The sequence below is a fragment of the Oryctolagus cuniculus genome, chromosome 19 (assembly GCF_051225735.1).
Source record: "Oryctolagus cuniculus isolate XC-2025 breed Fujian yellow rabbit chromosome 19, ASM5122573v1, whole genome shotgun sequence".
NCBI classification, from domain to species: Eukaryota; Metazoa; Chordata; class Mammalia; order Lagomorpha; family Leporidae; genus Oryctolagus; species Oryctolagus cuniculus.
In genome coordinates, this window is record NC_142885.1 from 56,576,046 (window position 1) to 56,598,769 (window position 22,724).

General features: G+C 53.3%; 1 protein-coding gene across 5 annotated transcripts in view; it reads right to left on the bottom strand.

Moving 5' to 3' along the window:
• The window catches only part of MYH11 (myosin heavy chain 11), a 117,297-nt gene that overhangs the window by 91,797 nt on the left and 2,776 nt on the right, over nt 1-22,724 (bottom strand). For all 5 annotated transcript variants that reach the window (NM_001082308.1, XM_089320606.1, XM_089320605.1 and 2 more), the window contains 1 exon segment: nt 7,955-8,316. In NM_001082308.1, the coding sequence (NP_001075777.1) occupies nt 7,955-8,299 (345 nt within the window). In that variant the 5' untranslated portion in view covers nt 8,300-8,316.

A 22,724-nucleotide genomic window follows, 5' to 3' on the forward strand; every position in this document is an offset into this window, starting at 1 on the left:
GACACCAAGCCAGACCCTGGCAGCGCCGAGCCCGGCTCAGCCCACCCTCAGGTGTGAGCGCTGCCTATGAAGACATCCAGCCGGTGCCTGGGGGTCACTCACTCCGTCCGTCTGTCCTGGACACTGTGCCAGGTGCCTGCCCTCAGACGGCTTTTAGTCAAGAGCTGGAGCTGATTAGAGAGGGCAGGACTTCCAGGGTTCAACTTATTGAGGGACAACGATGTGTGACAACGGTCACTGCAGGAGCCTGGACAGCATTCTGCACAGTACAGCGTTGCTGGAAAGAAGAATCGAGTAAACTTTCCAGCTTTGCACCATTCCCCTAAAAAGGGCATAACTGCAGTCAACACACAACCATTTATTGGGCACCTACTGTATACCCAGTCTCTGTTAGCGGCTGGATACAAGTCAGTGAGTGATTTCTCTGGCCCTCACAGTACTTGTCAGTCACAAAGGGTCACAGGTGCATCTGGGAACTTGATAGAAACAGGGCCACGAGAGCATGGAGGAGAAGGCCGTGACCCATGCTGGGGGTGGGCAGGGAAGCTGCGCCCCACGCGGAGTGTCACAGGCGAGAAGCTGTGCAGCAGCTCCGGAGGTAGGGCAAGCACTGGAGACAGGGGCAGGGGAGGACGCCGAGAGGGCCTGCGGGGGTGAATTGCCAGCAGCCTGGCATCACTGGGGCTTCAAGGAGGACAGAAGCAGTGGTGATAGGCGTTGAAGCTTGCACAGGCAGGCAGGGCCCAGCCGAAGGGGCTGGGCCTCCGTGGTGCTACCCCTCCCCCACATCCTGCCAACACCTGCCCTGATTAGTGCCCTGGGAGCCGGGAGGCCCCCCACTTCTTCCTCTTCAGCACAGCACATGCCAGCGGCATACAGTAGGCGATGCCCAGTTGCTTGCTAAATGCCTGAGGGGCAAACCAAGGACAAGGCTTCCCCAGAACTGGTGGGGAACAGGCAGCCTGTCTTCATCTCTTGGCTGGAGGTCTTGTCCTGCACACGGCAGGTGCTCACCCCATTGTTGATGAACCAGAGCAAGGCCGGGTCCTGTTCATCTGTGTCCCACCCCCAGAAGAGGCCTCTCAGAGTGAGTGCCCCATCAGGAGTCATGGCAAGCCCTCTTCTTCAGGTCTCCACTCCACCTGCGGCTCCTGCGGGACCACGCCCACTGCCACAGCCCTGTTAGACTGTGGGTGCTGCTTTAGCCCAAGGACACCACAGCCAATCCCTTGGGAGGGGAAGTGCTGAAGGGAACAGAGCAGGACACGGGGGGCCTGGACTGAGCCCTCGCTCGGTGGCTGCAGGGCTGTGTGGCCCTGGGCCAGTCTCTTCATCTCGCCGAGCTTCAGTCATCCTTAGGTGCAGAACGGGGGCGGGGGGGGGGGACAGACCAAAGCCCCTGCACCTGCACAGATCTGCCGTGAGCCCACTCAAAGCCCTCGGCATGGTGCCTGGTATGCTGTCAGCAGTCAGCCAACATCAGAGTCTCTTCATTTCACCACGACCAAGAGCTTCATTCCCGGGAGCCTTCACATCTGCTGTTGCCCGCACCTGGAACACTTTTCCCCGATGTGCCCAGAGCCACTCCGTCTCCTCATTCAGTGCTCGGTCTCAACGCCACCTTCCGGGCCACGAGGTGCAGGCTGCCACATCCCCCAGCACCCAGCACCCAGCACCCAGCACCCAGCACCGTGCTGGGCACAGGGCAGGCCTGCAGCAAATATTTGCTAAATCAAACAAACACAAGAAAGCAGGAAGAACACCTGCCCCTCCCAGCTCCAGCCGTCCTCCTGGTTACCTACAACACCTCACTGCTGCCACGCACACAGCAAGCACTTAATCCATGCTTCTAGACAGACCCGAATCTCTGCTGCTTCCGGACCAAGGGGAAGGCCCCTCTCCGCAAGCCAGGGCTCCAGTGTCTGCCTGTTCCATCTCTAACGCTCCACCTCGGTTCCCTCTGACCCCGGCCCAGCCCAGCCCCAGCTGGCCGTGTTTCTGTGCCTCTCCAGCTGGTTGCGTTCAGAGGTTTTGACGTCCCCACCTCCTGTCCCAGCCGGCATCTTATGGGCCTGGTGCCACCAACAGGCCCGTATTAGGAAACAACTCAGGCTGTTCTCTGATGCTTTATATGGCCAGCTGCAGGGCCTCGAGCCGGGACAAGACACAGGCAACAGGCAAAGAAGGTGGAAGAAAAGTGAGCTTTCAGACCCGCGGGCCTGGGATTATCCCGGCTCTGTCTCTCATCAGCACCCAACCCTGAGCCTCCTGCACAAAGGCTGGTTAACCACACCTTCGTGCCCAGGTTGGATGATGGGGCCGGAGCTTTCCGAACAGCCACCCCGGAGACAGCCACGACCCACAAAGAATGCGCTGTTGTCACAGCCTTGATTTGACTGGCAAAGAGACCATGAACAACCTAAATATCCATGAGTAGGGCACGGGCTCACTAAGTATGGTTCACTCGCATTGCATGAGATGGCACTGCCTGGTGGGCACAGCGGCCCACCTCTACCCCCAACCGTGGGTCGAATATACAGATGCAAAGAGCAAGATGCACACCAGTGTGTGGCAGATACTGTCACGCTGGGCCCAGGAAGGGCTCTGTACTGCCTGCTTGTGTATAAGGCCTCACTGGAGGGCCACCTAAGACACTGGGGCCAGAGCTTCTCTAAGGAGGGGAAGGATTGGCAGGGGCTGGGACGAGAAGGGAAAGTCCTACATACTCTTACTATTTAATTCAGCATTTGTACATACTACCTCCTGAAAACTGTGTTCATAACTACCTGTTATGAACACAGAGACAGTCAAAAATAAGGTGTAGGGGCTGCCTGCAGTGCCAGCATCCCATAAGGGCACTTGTTCAAATCTCAGCTGCTCCACTTCTGATCCAGCTCTCTGCTGTGGCCTGGGAAAGCAGCAGAAGATGGCCCAAGTCCTTGGGCCCCTACACCCACGTGGGAGACCTGCAAGAAGCTCCTGGCTCCTGGCTTTAGATCGGCCCAGCTCCAGCCATCACGATCATTTGGGGAGTGAACCAGCAGGTGGAAGCTCTCTCTGTCTGCCTCTCTGTAACTCTGCCATTCAAATAAATAACTCTTTTAAAAAATAAAGTGTAACGGAAAAACTCAGGGAAGAAAGCCACGGGAGTGATTTTTTTCTTCTCGTCATTGCAAATGTCGTGCAATTGTCCACATGGGCATTTGTACCCGTGTCCCTGTAAATCATGTTCGCCTCCAGGGAGGGGCTGGGGCCCAGAGGCGGAGGCAGGAACTCTGATTTGTGCTATACTGACTTATTTTTAGATGTCCTCTTGGGGTCTTTGGGTGGAGATGCTTAAACAGGGCACTTCAAAACGTCTGTGGGAAAATGGAATGAAAAGAGAAATGTATTTGGGTGCAAACAAATTTCAATTCCACGCATGGTTTTTTCACAAGATGTGTTTCCATGAACTTTTTGCACCCAAAAAAGAAATAAGCAAGCAAGCAAACAAACCCAACAAGACCTTAGCCTTGAATTCTATTTTCCAGGCATTCCTTGAAGCCTAACAACTTAACGACCTCGGGGCTAATTTGGGGCTCAGCAAGGAGCAGCCTGCAGCCCCGTTTTCTTTCTACCCTGCAGGGCCCTGTGCAGTGACCGGCACCTCTGGCCCCAGGGGCACACACTCCTTGCAGGGACAGAGAAGAGGGCTGGGCCAGGTCACTAAGAAGGAAAAAGTTATCACTTGCAGAAGTGTGGCAGGAAGAGTGCTCCTGAACCCTGTTCTTGTGAGAACCGGAATGGGCACCGGAAAAAAAATGGTCCTTAGGCTCCGTGGGGGGCGGGGCCTTGTACCTAGAAGAGGCCAAGTCCACCCTGCTCAGGACCATGTTGTTTGCAGCCCGAGGCGGGGCTCAGAGGCAGAAGGGCCCAGCGTATGGGAGACCAAGCAGGCGAGGCGTGAGCAAGGCAGGCCAGGCGTGGATGAGAACAGGTGCAGGAGTCGGTGATGTCCAGCACACACTCCCAGGGCCCGGGAGACAACAGGGATGGAGGGGACTTGTGGACAAAGACCACACGGCCCCCTGACAGGGACTGTCACTCACACCCTGGCTCCTGGAGCGGCAGGTCCTCTGCTGTTTCAAACAATGCCAGAAACTAAGATTTTCTTTTTTCTGTTTCTCTCTTGCCACTACACACCCTCCCTTCTTAAAAAAAAAAAAAAAATAGATACAGAAAATTAACTCAGTTTAAAAAAAAAAAAAACAACACTCCGTCTGAGCCAGCAGCTCACAGTCTCCAGCCTAGCACCTAGTAGGTGCTCAGGAAACCTTCCTAAAAGCTTAGAGTCCTTCCTGCTGTGCGCTGAAAACTGGTCCAACTCAAAGCCAGCGGCATGCCCAGCACTGTCCCCAGCTGCCCGGCCCTCAGCCATGATAAAATGTCAGCCTAAACTCTTAGCTGAGTACATTCTGGACCAATCGTGGGCGCTGACCTGGTAGGGGAGGGCAGCACGTGCTTTTGAGGGTCTAACAGAGAGCAGTCCCGTGTCCGCCCAGCAAGACTGCATGGACTCCCACTGCCCCGAAATCCTCCTGAGGCTGTCAGGCTCCCTGGCACCTACCCACGTGTGCTGGATTCACAGACTGGCATCAGGTCAGCTGTGGCTTGACCATCCAGCAGGCTCAGGGCAGCCCACAGCAGGGGAGGGAACACACGCTTTCACAGGCAGAAAGACCAGAGTCTGAAGCCAGCTCCCTCCTCAAGTGTGTGCCCTCTCTGCATTGGTCACCCTGGTCTGCAGTGCAGGATACCAGCTTCCCTATTACTGGTGTCACCAAGGAGCAAGTGGGCTGGGCAGGGCTCGGGACCACACCCAGAAAGAGTCAGGCCCACACATTCATCCGCATTCCCCAGTAAAATGCCAGGGACAGAGGCGGTCCCTGAAAAATTCTAGGCAGAGAAAAGCGCAGTCTACGACAGCATACGCGGGGGCAGGGAGCCTCGAGCCTGGCCTGAGAGCTACACCCCCAGCCCGCGTGCAAACCCAAGGACCTGTGGCACCCAGGCAAGTCACGGATGCCCCAAGTGTGCCCGACTAAGACAAGCAGACAGGCCCTCTGGCTTCTATGGGCGCTTCCAGATCCAAGAGGACAAGCGGTCGGCCAGGGCTTTCTCAAGGCCCCAGCCATGCAGGGGGCCTGCGGAACACAGAGGAAAATTCCCTCCCACTCTCCAAGGTCAAAGCCAGGTGTGGCCGGTTGCCTCTGCTGGGGACTTGGCATCACCGGCCACCGACCTGCTAACAGGAGCCCGTCATTCTATCATGAGGGGCTTATAGAGTAACTTCCTGTCCCCTTCTGTTCTCCGTCTTCTCCACCAAGCCCAATGGCGGGCACTAAGTGATGAAATTGACCAGAAAAGAACATGGCAGGAGCAGGCGCGTGGTCACAAGGCTGCTAGGGGTTTAATCTGATCTGTCCAGAGAAGCGTAAGCAGGAATTTAAAGCTTTGATTCAGGATTTAACTCCCTGTCAGAAGATGTTTTGCATCTTGGGACCTACCTAAGCCCCTCATTTTTTTCCTAATTTCTATTTTGAGCTCCAACCCTGTGTCGGAGGGCAACAGGTGAACCGGATACATGAGCCTGGCCCCAGCTTCCCGTCTCGATGGGAGACCTCAGCCCCAAGGAGCCCAAACGTGTCCTCAGAAATGTCCCAGGTATCAACATCCCCCTGGGGTCCATAATATTCCCCAACAAGGAAGGCCACGGACAAAAGGGATTCCCCCAGCTCAGTTAGGGAAATGAAGATGGAGTTGACCCCTCTGGGTCTCGGCTTGCTGACCTGTAAAATGGGACAAGCCTATTTAACATGGTGTTGACTAAATGAGTTAACGGTATGGTAATCAGGGCACAGTAGCAGGCTCGGAGGAGTTATTTCATAGGTCTGAGTCACTCACCGACCTACTTGGCTCTTAAAAAGCCATACAGGGGTCGGTGCTGTGGCCCAGCAAGTAAGCTGCCCTTTGCGACACCAGCATCTCCTATTGGAGTGTCAGATCTAGTCCTAGCTACTTTGCTTCCAATCCAGCTTGCTGCTCAAGTGCCTAGCAAGGCAGCAGGAAATGGACCAAGTGCTTGAATCCCTACTACCCATGTCGGAGACTCGGATGGAGTTTCTGGCTTCAGCCTGGCCCAGCCCTGGCTGTTAGGGCCATTTAGAGATTAAATCAGCAGATGGAAGATCTGTCTCCTCATCACTCTGCCTTTCAAATATTTTTTAAAAATCTTTCAAAAATAAATTTAAGATTTATTTGAAAGGCAGAGTTACAGAGAGGCAGAAGGAGAGAGAGAGAAAGGTCTTCTATCTGCTGGTTCACTCCTTAGCTGACCACAACAGCCAGAGCTGGGCCAATCCGAAGCCGGGAGCCAGGATCTTACTCCAGGTCTCCCACATGAGTGCAGGGGCCCAAGGACCTGGGCCATCTTCCACTGTTTCCCCAGGCCACAGAAAAGCTGGATCGGAAGTGGAGCATCTGGTCGAACCAGCACCCCTATGGGTTGCCGGCACTGCAGGCAGTTCACTCCTTAAGGAGAGTGAACAATGGCACAGTCCTGTGACAGACCGCACAGCCCTGCATGGGCACGCTGGGGGCCAAGATGGAGAAATGCCCAGCACCGACGCAGACTTGGGAACGAGGCAAAGTCGCTAGGGCCAGGCACGGCAGCCTCTCGATTGGCCAATACACTCCATTCTCAGCAAGTTCTCTGGGTAAGGACTGACTTCAGAGGGTGCTATGCGTCTCGGAGTTTGCCAGGTCTCCCATATGGGATGTGCCTCATTCTCCGGATTAGGAAAAAAATTAGTAGCCCGTGATTGGAGAAGGAAAGGGCTCCTTCTCTTGCGATAGGAAGGCAAGGCCCAAAGGACATGGTGATGGGGGCGGCAGCTGCCCTGATTTTGTGAAGGATCCCAGCACATCTTGGCTGTCGGGAACAGAAGTGCAGTTCAGGGACAGGAGGTTAACTTGCCCGACGGGGTAGGAGGTACTTTCAGAAATGAAAGGCAGACAAAGGCTGGGTTGTGGGACCTCCACCCCCATGTGACATCAGGGGTGACATTTATGTCCCTCTAGGGGCAATGGGGTGGGGAGCTGGTTCAAGCCATGAGAACCCGAGTCGCTGCTCTTCCCATCTTTCTGTCCAGGCCGTCCGACAGAACTGTGATGATGGAGCGTTCTAGACCTACGCTATCCAATACACCTGCTATCCACAGGTGGCTGTTGGGCACGTATGGCCAGCACAACTGAAAACAATGCATTTTTAAATGCTCAACAAGTGATTAAAATCTCAATGTAGTTGGCCCCAAGTGGCCAGCAGTTACCACATTGGATGGTACAGTTTTAGTTCTCTCCAACCAACACTGTCAACCCCGAGGTACCCAGGATGCCATCTGGGCGCTCCCACTGGGGACAGGAAAGGCCTCTGAGAAATCTGAGCAGATCCTCTTGTCTCCTGCCCACCAGGCTGCTGGGATGCACCAGCCCTTTTCCCAGGAGGCCATGGCGAGGAATGACATCATCAAGACCTGTTGAGTGTGTATCTCACTCCGTGGCACTCTGCCCATGAGGTTACTGTCAAAAGTTCATGGAAAATGAAACGAAAAGATAAGCTTGTTCGGGTGCCAAGAGCATTTCTGATATTTGCTACAGACCTGTTGTATTTGCTCACCGACTACACATCCCCTGTACCCGGCGACACCGATTGCTCCCATTGCAAAGACAGGAAGACTGAGGCTTCATGGGGGCAACATGGCTTGTTCTATGGAGACGAGAACCCATCCCCAGCATGCCATCTCATGCGATGGCACCTTCAGCCCCCAACCCCGAACTCCAAACAGATTTCTGAGCCCCTCCCTTCCGTACAGGTGCAGGTGGCCCGGAAAAGGGATCAGAGGCTGCAGATACTCACGTAGATGAGCCCAGAGAAGTACCTCTCCCTCAGGTTGTGCAGCACGGAAGCTTCGTTGAGACACGTCAGCTCCGCCATGTCTTCCACCTTGGAGAACTTGGGCGGGTTCATCTTCTGGATGTCATCCTTGCCCACCGTGACCTTCTTCCCATTCTCCACCAGCTCCACGACCACCTCATCCCCCTTCTCCTCCTTGATGCTGGCCGCCTCGAAGCCCTGCTTCTCCGAAGGGACCCACACCAGCCTCTTGGCCACCCAGTCGGCCTGGGCCACGGGGCTGTTGATGAAGTTCTTGTCCACAAAGAGGAACTTCTCATCGTCGCTGAGTTGGCCCTTCTGCGCCATGGTGCCTGGTTGGTCCCCTGCAGAATACGGCGACAGGGTCAGAATCGGGTGGAAACGGGCCTTAAAGACAGAGCAAGCTGTCCCCTAGCCACGTGGAGGGCTACAATCCACAGAAATGGCCCACAGATAAGCATGTTCCCAGCTGTGTCGTTTATGTTGTCAGAGAACAGAAACCCTGCAAAAGCCCTTGAGAAAAGGGTTTGCATTGGTGCCCATCATAGCAAAAACCAAGAAATAACCAGTATCCATCGACATAGGAGTGGATGTGTAATTGCTATTTTCACAGTGGCTAAGAAGCAAGAAGTGTAGACATGGGAAGACACCCATGCCTTACTGTTATTGCAAGAGTCAAAGGGAAGGCCTCCAGTGGTCAAGCACAGAACTACCATCCGATCCAGCAATTCCAGTCCTAGCGATAAACTCAACAGAAACAAAACTTGTACACACACGTTCACAGCAGCATGATTTAGAATAGCCCAGAAGTGCAAACAGCCAACATTCTCATGAATGGATAAAAGGACATATAAAAATGTGGTATATCCACGGGGTGGACTATTACTCAGTCATAAAAAGGAATGAAGTACTGATGCCTGCTATAATATGGCTGAGCCTTAGAAACATAATTATGCCGGGACTAGTACTGTGGCACAGTACGTTAAGCATCTGTCTGCAGTGCCAACATCCCATATGGGCATCGGTTCAAATCTCAGCTGCTCCACTTCCAATCCACTCCTGCTGTACCCACATGGGAGACCTGGAAGAAGCTCCCAACTCCTGGCTTCAGACCAGCCCAGCTCTGACCATTTGGGGAATGAACCAGCAGATGGAAGACCTCTCTCTGCCTATAACTCTGCCTCTTAAGTAAAAAATAAGTAAAACAAATGTTTAAAAAATAATAAAAATAAAAAAGAAACCTAATTATGCTAAGAAAAAGCAGCCACACACAAAGGACCACAGTGTACAATTCCATTTCTATGAAATACCCAGCAAATCCACAGAGACAGAAAGTGGATTGCAGACCTCCAGATGCCGGAGGGGAGTCAGAGGGGACAGTTAGAGCAGGTGCTGTGGCGCAGAACGTTAAGCTGCTGCTTGGATGCCCTCTTCCCACATCCGAGTGCCTGGTTCATGTCCTGGCTACTCTACTTCTGATCCAGCTTCCTGTTAATGTGCCTGGGAAAGCAGCAGATGATGGCTCAAGTGCTTGGGCCCCTGCACCCACGTGGGAGAACCAAATGGGGTTCCAGGCTCCCGGCTTCAGCCTGGCCCAGTCCCAGCAGTTGTGAGCATTTGAGGAGTGAACCATGGGATGGAAGATCTGTGTGTGTGTGTGTGTGTGTGTGTGTGTGTGTGTTTCTATCTCCCCCCTTCTGTTACTTTGCCTTTCAAATGAATAAACCTTCTTATAAAACAGGTGACAGTTAAAGGGTGTCTGGTCTGTTAAGGGGTGATAAAGGTACACTAGAATTTATTACAGTAATGGATACACCAATCTCTGAATATACTAAAAGCCACTCAATTGTATAATTTAAATAGGTAAACCGTATGGTACATAAATTCTATCTCAATTATACATTAAAAAAAAACAGAAGGGAGAACTGTGGAAGCGTGATGAAATAGCTCACTTTTTATTCACAATGATTTAGCATCACAGGGTGGGCAGTGTCCTAGGAGTTAAGACGCTGGTTAAGGTGCCAGCATCCCATAGTGGAACACCTGGCTTCGAAACCCATCTCCATCTCTTGACTGCAGCTTCTTGCTAGTGTGGACTCTGGAGGGTGGGGGTGGGGGTGGGGGTGGGGAGAGGGGCAGGCAGGGTGACGGCTCAAGTCATGGGGTTCCTGATGCCCTCACGGGAGACCTGGATGGAGTTCCTGCTCCTGGCTTCAGTCCAACCCAGTCCATTGGGAGCCGCCGGGAGGGGGTGTGAACCTCCCCACCTCTGCTTCTCAAATAAATAAAAATTGAAGGGGTGGGTGCTCGGCCCGGTGGTGAAGATGCCGGTTGGGACGCCTACATCCCACATCAGTGTTGTGTCCGAGTCCCAGCTCCACTCCCAGTCCCAGCTCCTGGGAGGCAGCAGGTGAGGGTGCAAGTCATTGGGTCCCTGCCACCCATGTAGGAGACTCGACTGAGTTCCAGGCTCCAGGCTTCAGCCTGGCCCAGCCCTGGCTCTTGTGGGTATTTGGGGAATGAACCAGCATACTGAAGATCTCTATCTCTCTGCCTTTCAAATAAATGAAAATGAAAAACACACACACACACACACACACACACACAAAATAGAACACAACCTATGCTCACCCTTTGACCTGCAGTTTGATTTCTTGGCATTTAGCCTGGCAGAGGCACAGGTGCACACTGCAGCGCTGTGGGAGCAGCAGCACCCGCACGCAGCTGGGTGCCCGCCAGGGAGTGCCTTGTCAATCAGAACATCCACTCACCAGGACGCTGTAACCATGCAGGACTTCTATCGCACACAGAGCTCTCCAAGTGAACATACATATTCAAGTATGACAGACGCAGTGAAATTCTCCTACTCTGATTGTCAGCAAGTTTATGGAATTGTACATCCAGCACTATGATCAGTTCTGGCCCATTTCCATCACCCGAGAAAGTGTTTCTTTGTGGCCACCTTAGTCACTGCCCAGCTCCCAGCCCCAGCCCCTGGAAACCGCTCGTCTCCTTTCTGTCTCCAAAGGCTCACCTCTTTCAGATTTCATAGGATTAGAATCCTACAATAGGGACCTTTGGCCATGGAAAGATGTTTGTATTTTTAAATAAAAAACAACATGCCTATGTGGAATATTACTCAGCAATAAAAAGGAAAAAGCAATACAGGCAAAGAGGCAAGTGTGAAAAATGCTATGCTAAGTGCAAGAAGCCAGAGCCCAAAGATCAGGTGCAGTATGGTTCCATCGATAAAGAAACTTAACGGGCCCAGCTTTGGGGCAGGCACTGAAACAGCAGTTAAGTGCTGCCCAGGACACCTGCCCCGTATCAGAGTGCCCATTTCCAGTGCTGATTAAAACTCACGAAAAAACCTTTCATATAACTTTATATTTACATATTTAAATGTGCCCATTTTTTTTCAAAGTCTAGAAAACCTGAATAATAAAATATTTACTATGGTTTTATCTGGTCCAATATGGGACAATTTGATAACCAATAAGAACAATAACATCAAGAGTTTAAAAAGATAAATATATTTAAATTCATGTGCTTATAAGGATTAAAAAGCTCTAAGCTATCCTTGCACGAGGCTGGGGAACCAACACAACAATTTGAAAACTGATAAAGAAAATATTCTGTTGTATATATAATATTAATATATTTATTATATATTATTTATATTAATATACTTATATGTTACATATTAATATTAATGTTTTTGTTGTATACAATATTAATATAAATATAATTTCCTATAGAAATTATTGCTGAGGGTCCCTCAATAATTGCAAAGGAGAAGTCTGTCTCTGTGTAGGACTTCAGGTCCCTAACTGTTCTCTCAGCTGGGGGTCCCTCGGGGGACCAGGTGAGTGCATGAGGACGTGGTGGGGGCAGCAAGCCCTGGGCCTGTCCAGTCTCCTGTTCTAGACCTCGGCACTGCCTGCGGGCACTGCCCTGCTGGGACTCTCACCCGGCTCCTCCAACCTGCGCCATCTCTCCCTGCTATGCCGCTGACATCCCTACGTCAGCACACAACAATCCCCAGCTCCTTTGAATTCACCAAGATGATGCCCCACAGGAAAGGACTAAACTTACAGCCTTTGCCTGGGCCCCCACAGCCAGCCAGCCAGCCCCGGAGAAGACAGGGACCTGTGCGCGACACAGGGTTTGAAAGAAAGGGGGTGGGGGAGGGGGCAGATACTCCAGTGCCTATTTCTCTCTCTCAAGGATGAGCACAGCAACAACAAAAACCAGAAGCTCTGCTCCGAAGAGATGGTTATTTATTTATTTATTTTTTTCACAGGCAGAGTGGACAGTGAGAGAGAGAGAGAGAGAGAGAGAGAGAGAGAGAGAGAAAGGTCTTCCTTTGCCGTTGGTTCACCCTCCAATGGCCGCCGCGGCTGGTGCACTGCGCTGATCAGAAGCCAGGAGCCAGGTGCTTCTCCTGGTCTCCCATGGGGTGCAGGGCCCAAGAACCTGGGCCATCCTCCACTGCACTCCCGGGCCACAGCAGAGAGCTGGCCTGGAAGAGGGGCAACCGGGACAGAATCCAGCGCCCCGACCGAGACTAGAACCCAGTGTGCCGGCGCCGCTAGGTGGAGGATTAGCCTAGTGAGCTGCAGCGCCGGCCGAGATGGTTATTTCTCCCAGGAGACCTGACCTAGGTGCCGATTTGCTAGGAAGATGGACAGGCAGGTGTTTGGCACGGTAACTGAGATGCCACTGGGGATGCCTGCGTTCCAGATCAGAATGTCTGGGTTTGCACTCCAGCTCTGCTTCCGCTTCCAGTTCCTGCTAATGCCCGCCCTAGGACGCAGCGGGCAATGGCTCAAGTACTGGGATCCCTACCACCAATGTGGGAGACATGGATCTATTTCCTGATTCTCAGACGTAGCCTGGCCTCAGCCCTGGCTGTTGCAGGTATTTGCAGGAGTGAACCAGCGAATGGAAGACCTCTGTCTCTCCTTCTCTATGCCTTTCTTCCTTTCAAATAAACAAAGAGGGAAACATGAGTGAAGCATTCCCTAAATCTGAGTAATCACTCCATTCAAAAAGCAAAACAAAGAACTCTAAGGAGGGGCCGGCGCTGTGGCGTAGTAGGTTAAACCTCTGCCTGTGATGCCAGCATCCCCTATGGGCATCGGTTCAAGTCTCAGCTGCTCCTCTTCCAATGCAGCTCCCTGCCAGTGGCCTGGAAAAGGCAGTGAAAGATGGCCCAAGCATTCCCATGCCACCCACATGGGAGGCCCAGATGAAGCTCCTGGCTCCAGCCTAGCCCAGACCCAGCCATTGCAGCCATTTGAATCAGAGGGTGCAAGATTTCTCTCTGTCTCTAACTCTTTCCAATCAATAAAATAAATCTTTCACAAAATTAAAAATGTCAATAACGTAAGTGGAGTTAGAAGACAGTTTTATCTGAACTCACCCCTCTCCCGAAAACAGAATTACGAGATGAGCAGGAAAATGCAAACACTGCCTCCGTGTTTTCTCTCGGGGACATCACTATGCTCTTTGGCCTGATGATGCTACGGCGGCTTTGCATACTTAGAGTTCTGGCCTTTCTGAGGTCCTGAGGAGGATTTACAAGGGAAACCAGACAGCCGGGGATCACCGCCCACCATCAGGGCGGGGAGGAAGCAAACGGGGTCAAAGCGAAGCCAGCCTGGCCCTGGACTGAACGGTCACTGGGTGAGGGCTCCCCATGCGATGCCCCACTCTCTACTTCTGCAGGTGCCTGATAGTGCCCTCCGCAACAATAACCTAAGGGTACTTCCAAAAGCTCGTGGAGACACAGCGCTAAAGCCCAACTTTACTCCGCTGCGAAAATTTCTGAAATCAATGCCTAGCTTTTTTCATCCTGCACACATCCTGTTTCTGAAGACTGTCTGGATTATGACGTCAACCTGTGAGCCCCCTTGTACTAGGAATGCATGCAGGTGTGGCATCGCCTCCCCCTGGGCCTCTGTCACATCCGGGATCCAGCTTTCTGCCCGCAGCAGTGCTGGGAGCTCAGAGCCAGCTGCACCTGCAGATACAGACACTGAGAGGAACAGACAGGTGAAGCAATCCCCCAGAGGTCACACAGCTAAGAGGTGGCAGAGCTGCCATCTAAACTCAAGTCTGTGGCATAACAAGTTGAGCCACTACCTGTGATGCCAGCATCCCATACGGGCGCTGGTTTGAGTCCCGGCTGCTCCACTTCTGATCCAGCTCCCTGCTAATGCGCCTGGGAAAGCAATGGAAGGTGGCCTGAGTGCTTGGGCCTCTGCACCCATGTGGGAGACCCGGGTAAAGCTTCTGGCTCTTGTCTTCAGCCTGGCCCAGCTATGGCTGTTGCAGCCATTTGGGGGGTGAACAGCAGATGGGAGATCTCTTTCTCTGTGCCCCTATCTCTAACTCTGCCTTCAAAGAAATAAATATTTTTAAAATCCTCTTTAAACTTGAGTCTGATTCTGGAGCCTTTCACCCAAGATGGATAGATCAGCTGGGTATCTGCCATGAACGAGAGGGCTGGGCAGAGGGAAGATGCCAGGTGGGTACCACATCGTCCATCAGCGCATGCCTGGGTTTGAAGCCGGGGTCCAGCTCCTGACTCCTGCTTCCTGCTGATGCAGACCCTGCTAGTCACTGCTCAGAGCTCAGGCAGTTGGCTCCCGGCTCTGACATGGAGACCTGCATTGAGCTCCTGGCTCCTGGTTTCAGCGTGGCCTAGACTTGGCTGTCTTGGGCATTTGGGAAGTGACCCGGGGTGGCTGCTCTCTCCGTCTCCATTCCTCTTGTACTTGGCGTTCATGCAGACAATGTGTCATCTCCCACAGGGTCTCGGTGTCACTCTCCCCACTCCCACAGAACAGTCTCACAGACACACTCCTGACTTGGGGGCAGGAGACACACCAAGCTGTGCCATGAGGTCCGAAACCAGCAAGACCAATCTATGGTGACAGAGACCAGAGGAGGGATGACCCTTAGGGACGCAGTGACTCGTGGGGTGGCATTCAGTTTCCTGGCCCGTGTGTTCCCACTGGGTACACTCACCGAGCTGCAGACCCACTGCCTGTGAGCAAGATACTGCCAAATGAAAGGGTTTGGTCTATTTTGGAAAACCATGCCTAAGAGGAATCTTTAAGAAGTTCATGAAAAATATGTGCTATGCAAGAACTATGCATGGACTTCAAAATTTTTTCCCTACCAAAATCAACTTATCATTAAGTTTTTCAAAATTAAATTTATTTGAGGGGCAGAGAGGCGACAAGAAAGACAGAGCTTCCACCCATGGGTTAACCCCCTACATACTTTCAAGGCCCAGAGCTGGAGCCAGGAATTCAAAACAGGTTTCCCAGGAGGGCGACAGGGACCCCATTAGCTGGGCCGTCCCCTGCAGCTGCCCAGGCTGGGCATTTGTAGGGAGCAGGGTCAGAAGGTAGAGCTGGGGGTGGGATGCATATTAGGGGGAACTCAGGCATCTTATCTGCTAACGCCTAACGCCCATCCCCAAACTTATCTTTTAATTCCGTTTTCCCATGAGGTTTGTGAAGTCCTCTGTCCTTTGCTGGATATACAGTCACTTCATTTTTCTTGCCTTGTTTATCTGGAAATATGCTTAAAAATCCACCTCACATAGAATTTACCCCTTTCACTATTTGCACAGTGCAGGCGTGGCAAGTGTAGTTTAGCCTTTCTCACGCCATGCTCAGAAGTTGCCTTAAATGTCAGGAAAAAGCAGCACAAAACACAACCAAAAAATAAAGGGCCACATGGATCCCCACCGCCAGGCCCCCATCTAATCTAAGACTCGCAAACATAAACAAGTTCAAGTGCAAAGATTCGGTCTCTGTCCAAAAAAGGAGAGAGGCTCGCTGGCTCGCTCCCCACGGCTCAGAAGCCTCTGACAGTTACGACGTGTGAAGTCTGCTTTGGTCAAAGGCTTGAGGAGCTGGGGTTCATGCTAGAGCATTGTTTCCCAGAGTGGACTCCCGAGTCCCTGAAACATTTGGCGGCGGGGGGAGCAGGGAGGTGGAGAAGTTCCTACACACAGCTCTGCAGTCACACCCATTTGGAAAGGACAACACAGTGCCCACCCTCCATGCCATGAGGACATCCAAGTGAATCTGAGGCCCCCCCAAACACCACGCGGCCACAGACCCATGCTTGAGAAAGCTCAGTGGGGCCAGCACACCAACAACCCAGGCTTCCCTGGGGAGCCACGGGTTCTGCATCCGTGGATCCAACCAATGCAGATGGGAAATATTTTTTAAAAGATCTCCTGTGTGCTGACCACGTAGACTTTTCCCACTCCCTCAATAATTTACTCCATAGCCGGTGCCACAGCTCACTAGGCTAATCCTCCGCCTGAGGCGCCGGCACCCCGGGTTCTAGTTCCGGTCAGGGCACCGGGTTCTGTCCCAGTTGCTCCTCTTCCAGTCCAGCTCTCTGCTGTGGCCCAGGAAGGCAGTGGAGGATGGCCCAAGTGCTTGGGCCCTGCACCCCATGGGAGACCAGGAGGAAGCACCTGGCTCCTGGCTTTGGATTGGCGCAGTGTGCCAGCGGTAGCAGCCATTTGGGGGTGAACCAACGGAAAGAAGACCTTTCTCTCTCTCTCTAAATTTGCCTGTCCAAAAAAAAAAAAATTTTTTTTTTTACTCCAACAACTGCTGAGACAGCATCCCACGGTACTGGGCCTGATAAGCAATCTGGAGAGGATGGTAAGTTACATGGAAACACTACACCATTTTACAGAGGGACTGGCCCGTGCAGAGGGCGTCCTGGAACCATCTCACAGGTACCAGACAACTAGACTGGCCCTGGGAATGATGATGGGCGGGGACAGGAAGGCAGACGGCGTCTGGTCAGGCCTCCAGAGAGGCACCCGTGCCCATGGAGCCCAGCGCCAGCGCCAGCCCTGCGTGGCCGCTGCCCTCTCCTCATGAGGACGTTTCCCAACCTTGCCAGATGTCCCCTCGTGGGGGTAAGAGGTTGGCCGAATGTCCCCGGTTGAGAATCCCAGCTTTGGCGCACAAACAAGGGCCGTCTGGGACAAGGTGACGGAAGCTGAGGGCCATGGTCACCAGAGTGGCACATGAAGGCGCATGGGCAGACAGGTGGCCTGGGAGCGCAGCAGAGCAGAGACTGCCGTCCCAGAGGGGTTCCACTCAGCTCGCTCCCTCACTGCCCCCCTCCGTCCTCCTCCTCCTCCTCTTCCTCCCACAGCCGGGGCCCAGCGGCAGCGCCGAGGGCCGAGAGGACATCTCAGGATTATCACCGCACTGCCGGACACCAGCGCGGGTCACCGTCCAGGACGGCCCTGGAGTGCTTTGATCAAAGCCGAGGCGTCTGTCACCACCAGCGTTAGCAGCATCTGACGCCTCTGTGTGCCACAGCCACGGTGCCCGACCTGTCCCGGCTTCCTCACCAGGAGCTCACTGCTTCCCTCCTGTGCACACACACGGGCCCTGGAACTCGCAGGCCGACTCCGGGAAGGTCGCTCTCTCCATCTCTGGGCCTTGCATTTCCCCTTTGGAAAAAGCCATGGTAGGCCAGCCTAGCTCTGTCACCTAAAGATACCTGTGATCCAAGACCAAAGGCTCGGGGCTGGCGCTGTGGCACAGTGGTTAAGCCACAGTCTGCAGGGCCGGCATTCCATATGGACTCCAAATCAAGTCCCGGCTGTGCCACTTTTTAATTTGTATTTATTTATTTATTTGACAGGTAGAGTTACAGACAGAGAAAGACAGAGAGAAAGGTCTTCCTTCTGTTGGTTCACACCCCAAATGGCCACTACGGCTGGCACGCTGCGCCAATCCGAAGTCAGGAGCCAGGCACTTCCTCCTGGTCTCCCATGTGGGTGCAGGGACCCAAGTACTTGGGTCATCCTCCACTGCCTTCCCGGGCCACAGCAGAGAGCTGGCCTGGAAGAGGAGCAACTGGGACTAGAACCCGGTGCCCATATGGGATGCCAGCGCCACAGGCAGAGGATTAACCAAGTGTTCCACTTTCGATGCAGCTCCCTACTACTGTGCCTGGAAAAGCAGCCAAACATGGCCCAAGCTCCTGGGTCCCTGCACCCACATGGGTGACCCAGAAGAAGTTCCTGGCTTCAGCCTGACACAGCCCTGGCCAGTGTGGCCATTTGGGGAGTGAACCAGCTGATGAAAGATCTCTGTCTCGCCTTCTCTCTCTTATTCCACCTTTCAAATAAATTAATAAATCTTAAAAAAAAAAAAAAGACCCAAATGTTTGACCCTGGGCTGAGGAAGTCGGCCCAGCTGCTTTCAATCCTTTTACCACCAGTTTTATTGACCCCAGAGGAACTCGGGGACCACAGAGCTCACGCTCTCTCCACCTCAGCATGGAGGACAAATGGACTAAGCCCCTCAGCACCTGTGGAATTTGCACACCCTCCGGCCCAGTCCACAGCGGCCCTGCCAGAGCCCCTGGTGGAGACGCTGGCACAGACAGACAAATCCCAAGGCCACTGAGCAGCCGGTGAGTGAGCTCCTGGGGCACCACAAACCTGTGGGCAGGTGCTCTGCTGGGGGAAGACACCAAACTGTGCAGGAGGGAAAGGGTCCAGACACACTAAGCTCATAGGTTCTCCAGCCCCCAGCCCGCCCCGGGAGGCCATCTGGACTCTGAATCTGCTGTCAGTAACAGTCGCTGTATTTATCAGACAGTTTACCACTTACACCAACTCACGATGTCCCACCAGGGTTCCAGGAGGTGGCACTGTCATCCCCATTTTCTTGCTCTAACTACCAAGGTCCTGAAAGGTAAACCACAGGCCCTTGCTTGTAAAAACTGGAGTCACGATTTGAACCTGGATCTGTCCAACACCCAGTTTACTCTTCACAGAAAGTGGCTTTCTTGCTCTGGGGCCCTGTCCCCGCTGCACCTGCCCCCGACATCTACACCTTTCTCGCCACATCCCAAGGGCGCGGTCCCCAGGAAGCCGGACCTCAAGAATGCACCTGCTGCTTCACTATTGCCAGGTAACACCTGCCTGCCTCCTTGGAAGACGGCTCGTTTTCCAGGTAACTCCAGAAGCAGATTCGTTCACTCAGTAACCTCGATCATCTTTCCTCCTAACCAAGAGGCCTTGGACATTAAGAGTTACAGCCGCCCCAGTGGCAGAAGCTTCTGGAAGACAGAAGACTGCTCTTTGCGGCCTTAAGAGCCCCACTGTGTTTGGAGTCTTGCACCTTCCACCCGGCACAGCGTAAGCTAAGTGCAGCTCACACCACGGCCGGGACCGTCGCAGGCTGGACTCGGCCACCTCTTCCGAGGACCGCGCAGCGACAGCTGTCAATTTTCGATGCGCAAGACTTCACCTTAGCAATCGCCATCGGCAATTTCACAGTATGGGACAAAAATCCACATTCAAGGTGAGCACCCCTCACGTGGAAATCTGAAATCCGCAACGCTCCAAAACCCAAAACTTTCTGAGGGCCAAGAGGACACCAGGAGTGGAAACTTCCACCCGCGACCTCCCGTGACCCACTGCACTTAAATGCAGGCACACCGGAGGCATGGTACAAAGTGGCTTTCAGGAGTGTGGAAAAGGCAGGATGAAACACAGATGGATTCCTTCTTTCGATTCGGGTCCCTTCCCAAAGATGTCTCATTACAAGGAGAGTCAGAAAGTTTATGGAAAACCTGTATTAATTTGTAATTCCTTTTTCCATGAAATTTTCTTCAACTACCTTCTTGTGTCCATGTTCTAAACCCTCTCCCCCCTAAAGTCTGAAATGTGAAATACTCTCATCCAAGATTTTCAGGTAAGGGATATTTGACTTGTGCAAGGACATATTCTGAAGCAAGACTTGTGAGAGGGGCCAGAGCTGTGGTGTAGTGGGTAAAGCCGCCACCTGCAGTGCTGGCATCCCATATGGGCACCGGTTCGAGTCCCGGGTGCTCCACTTCTGATCCAGCTCTCTGCTGTGGCCTGGGAAAGCAGTGGAAGATGGCCCCAGTGCTTGGGCCCCTGCACGGGCATGTGAGATCTGGAAGAAGCTCCTGGCTCCTGGCTTCAGACTGGCACAGCTCCAGCCATTGTGGCCAACTGGGGAGTGAACCAGTGGATGCAAGACTTCTCTCTCTCTCTCTGCCTCTCTGTAACTCTGTCTTTCAAATAAATAAATAAATCTTAAAAAAAAAAAAGACTTGTGAAAAATTATGGCATGCACTGCTTTGTTTCAGAAAGGGGTTAAGCACCATGTTGTACGTCCATGTGACAGAGGGCTGGGAAGCAGACAAGAAAAAAGGTGGCTGGCGCCGCGGCTCAGTAGGCTAATCCTCCACCTAGCGGCGCCGGCACACCAGGTTCTAGTCCCGGTCGGGGCGCTGGATTCTTTCCCAGTTGCCCCTCTTCCAGTCCAGCTCTCTGCTGTGGCCCGGGAGGGCAGTGGAGGATGGCCCAAGTGCTTGGGCCCTGCACCCGCATGGGAGACCAAGAGAAGCACCTGGCTCCTGGCTTCGGATCGGCGCAGCGCTGGCCATAGTGGCCATTTGGAGGGTGAACCAATGGAAGGAAGACCTTTCTCTGTCTCTAACTCTGCCTGTCAAAAAAAAAAAAAAAAAAAAAAAGGCTAACATACGTTGACACAGAAGGGAGCGGAAGGCATGTAATGGAGTAGAAGAACCCAGTTCCCAGGATGGCAACATTTGGGCTAAACAGGAAGATTTCATTCAGAAAAAAAATCACCAAGGTTGTAAGAGCATGAGGGGCCTGCACACATTCATGGAAAACAGAAGTGAAAACTGACCTGCTGCTGCTCCAAAAAATGTTGAAGCCCCTGGACATTTTCACACAATGCATTGCCACGTACTGAAGACTCAACACGCATGGATCTCAGTTAGCACTGAAATCTACCTAGCGGGGCAGGCGTCTGGCTTAGCGGTTACAGCACCTGCAGGACCAAGGTTCAATACCCAGCTCCTGCCCCTGACTCCAGCTGCCCGATAAGCAGAGCCTGGGAGGCAGTGGTGATGGCTCGGGGCGCTGGGTCCCTGCCACCCACGTGGGAGACCCAGATTGAGTTGCCAGCTCTCAGTTTTGGTCTCAGCACAGCCAGGACTTGGGAGGCATTTTAGGGAGTGAACCAGTGGATGGCAGCCTCCCTCTCTCTTTCTCTTTCTCCCTCTCTCTCTCTCTCCCCTGTTTCTCAAAGAAAAAAAAAATTTTTAAACAATCTTTTCACTCCATTTCCCACCAACTTCTTGAAACCCTCAGACTAATGGCGATCGTGGGTGGCGATGCGGAGGAGGGGAGCAGGTGGGGAGTGAGTCTCCATCCAAGCGGGCAATGCCTCCGGCGGCCCCCAGTGGCCTGAGACCCTGGGCCCCATGGACATTCTGCATTATCTACTGCTTCCCCAGGGGAGGGGGGCCTGGGCAGCGCTGGCCCTTGGTATCTGAGTGCAGTTGGTTGCAGGATCCCCAGAGGATACCAAACCCTGCCAGGTGCTCACGTCCCTTACAGGAAAAGGGGCAGGATGTGCAGGGAGCCACAGCTGTTTTAATCACAGATGTGCAACTCACAGGGTACAGGGCCAACTGTGCCCTGAACACAGCCAGGCCAAGCGTGCATGAGGGAGCCGTAGGTCCCAGGGCCCTTTCCCGGTGACCTTGACGAGGGCTGCTCCTCGGAGAGGCAGGTCAGACACCTCCACGCCTTCTTGCTCCCCTCTCCCCAACACACACACTGGAGCTCCTTGCAATGCCCACCCGGCCTGCCCCCAGCCCTCTCCTTCCTCCTTCCTGTGGCCATGGTCACTTAAGGTCAAGGGCAGAGGGTGGAGCCCCTGGAGGTGAAAGGCCCACTAGGCCAGCCAGCCAAATGGCTCCTGGGCAGATGTGCCCCTCCAGGTACGAGGGGGACCCACACGGATCCCAGATGTTATCAAAACCACAGGGAAAGATGCCTGGATGCAACGGAGCACAACTTTCTCAGCCTTGCTTAGAGCCCAGGTGTTGTAGGCTGGCATACAGGATAATTAGGTCTGCGAGCTGGAAGACCACACCCTCATGCCCCTACCTGGCCACACCCACGCGCCCACCTGCCAATCAGACTAATTAGCCACTCCCCTTTGGAAGTGGATTAAAGGCCTGGGACTCGGTGGGCCCAGCCTCGTGGCCTTTGCTGGCCTTTGGGACACCCGCCCCATGCTTCCAGCCTGCGTGCTCCTCCACATGGCTGGCTCCTGGTGCTCGCTGTGAATCCAGATTCTCTTTCTTAGACAGGGCCCTCACTCTAAGAGGCATTTCTCTCATTAAGTAAAAAGCTTAAAATTTATCATGCTGCCTCATTTATTTGTGCCAGTATCCAGAATCCTTCTCTGAATATTAGGCAAGAACCCACAGCTTATTAATATTGCGAATTTATTAACATAAATGGCACGGCCGGCGCCGCGGCTCACTAGGCTAATCCTCTGCCTGTGGTGCCAGCACCCCAGGGTTCTAGTCCCGGTCGGGGCACCAGGTTCTAGTCCTAGTTGCCCCTCTTCCAGTCCAGCTATTTGCTGTGGCCCAGGAGTGCAGTGGAGGATGGCCCAGGTGCTTGGGCCCTGCACCCGCATGGGAGACCAGGAGGAAGCACCTGGCTCCTGGCTTGGGATCGGTGCAGCATGACAGCCGTAGTGGCCATCTGGGGAGTGAACCAACCGATGGAAGACCTTTCTCTCTGTCTCTCACTGTCTAACTCTGCGTGTCCAAAAAAAAAAAAAAAAAATGACATCGCATACTCCGGTATTACAGGTAG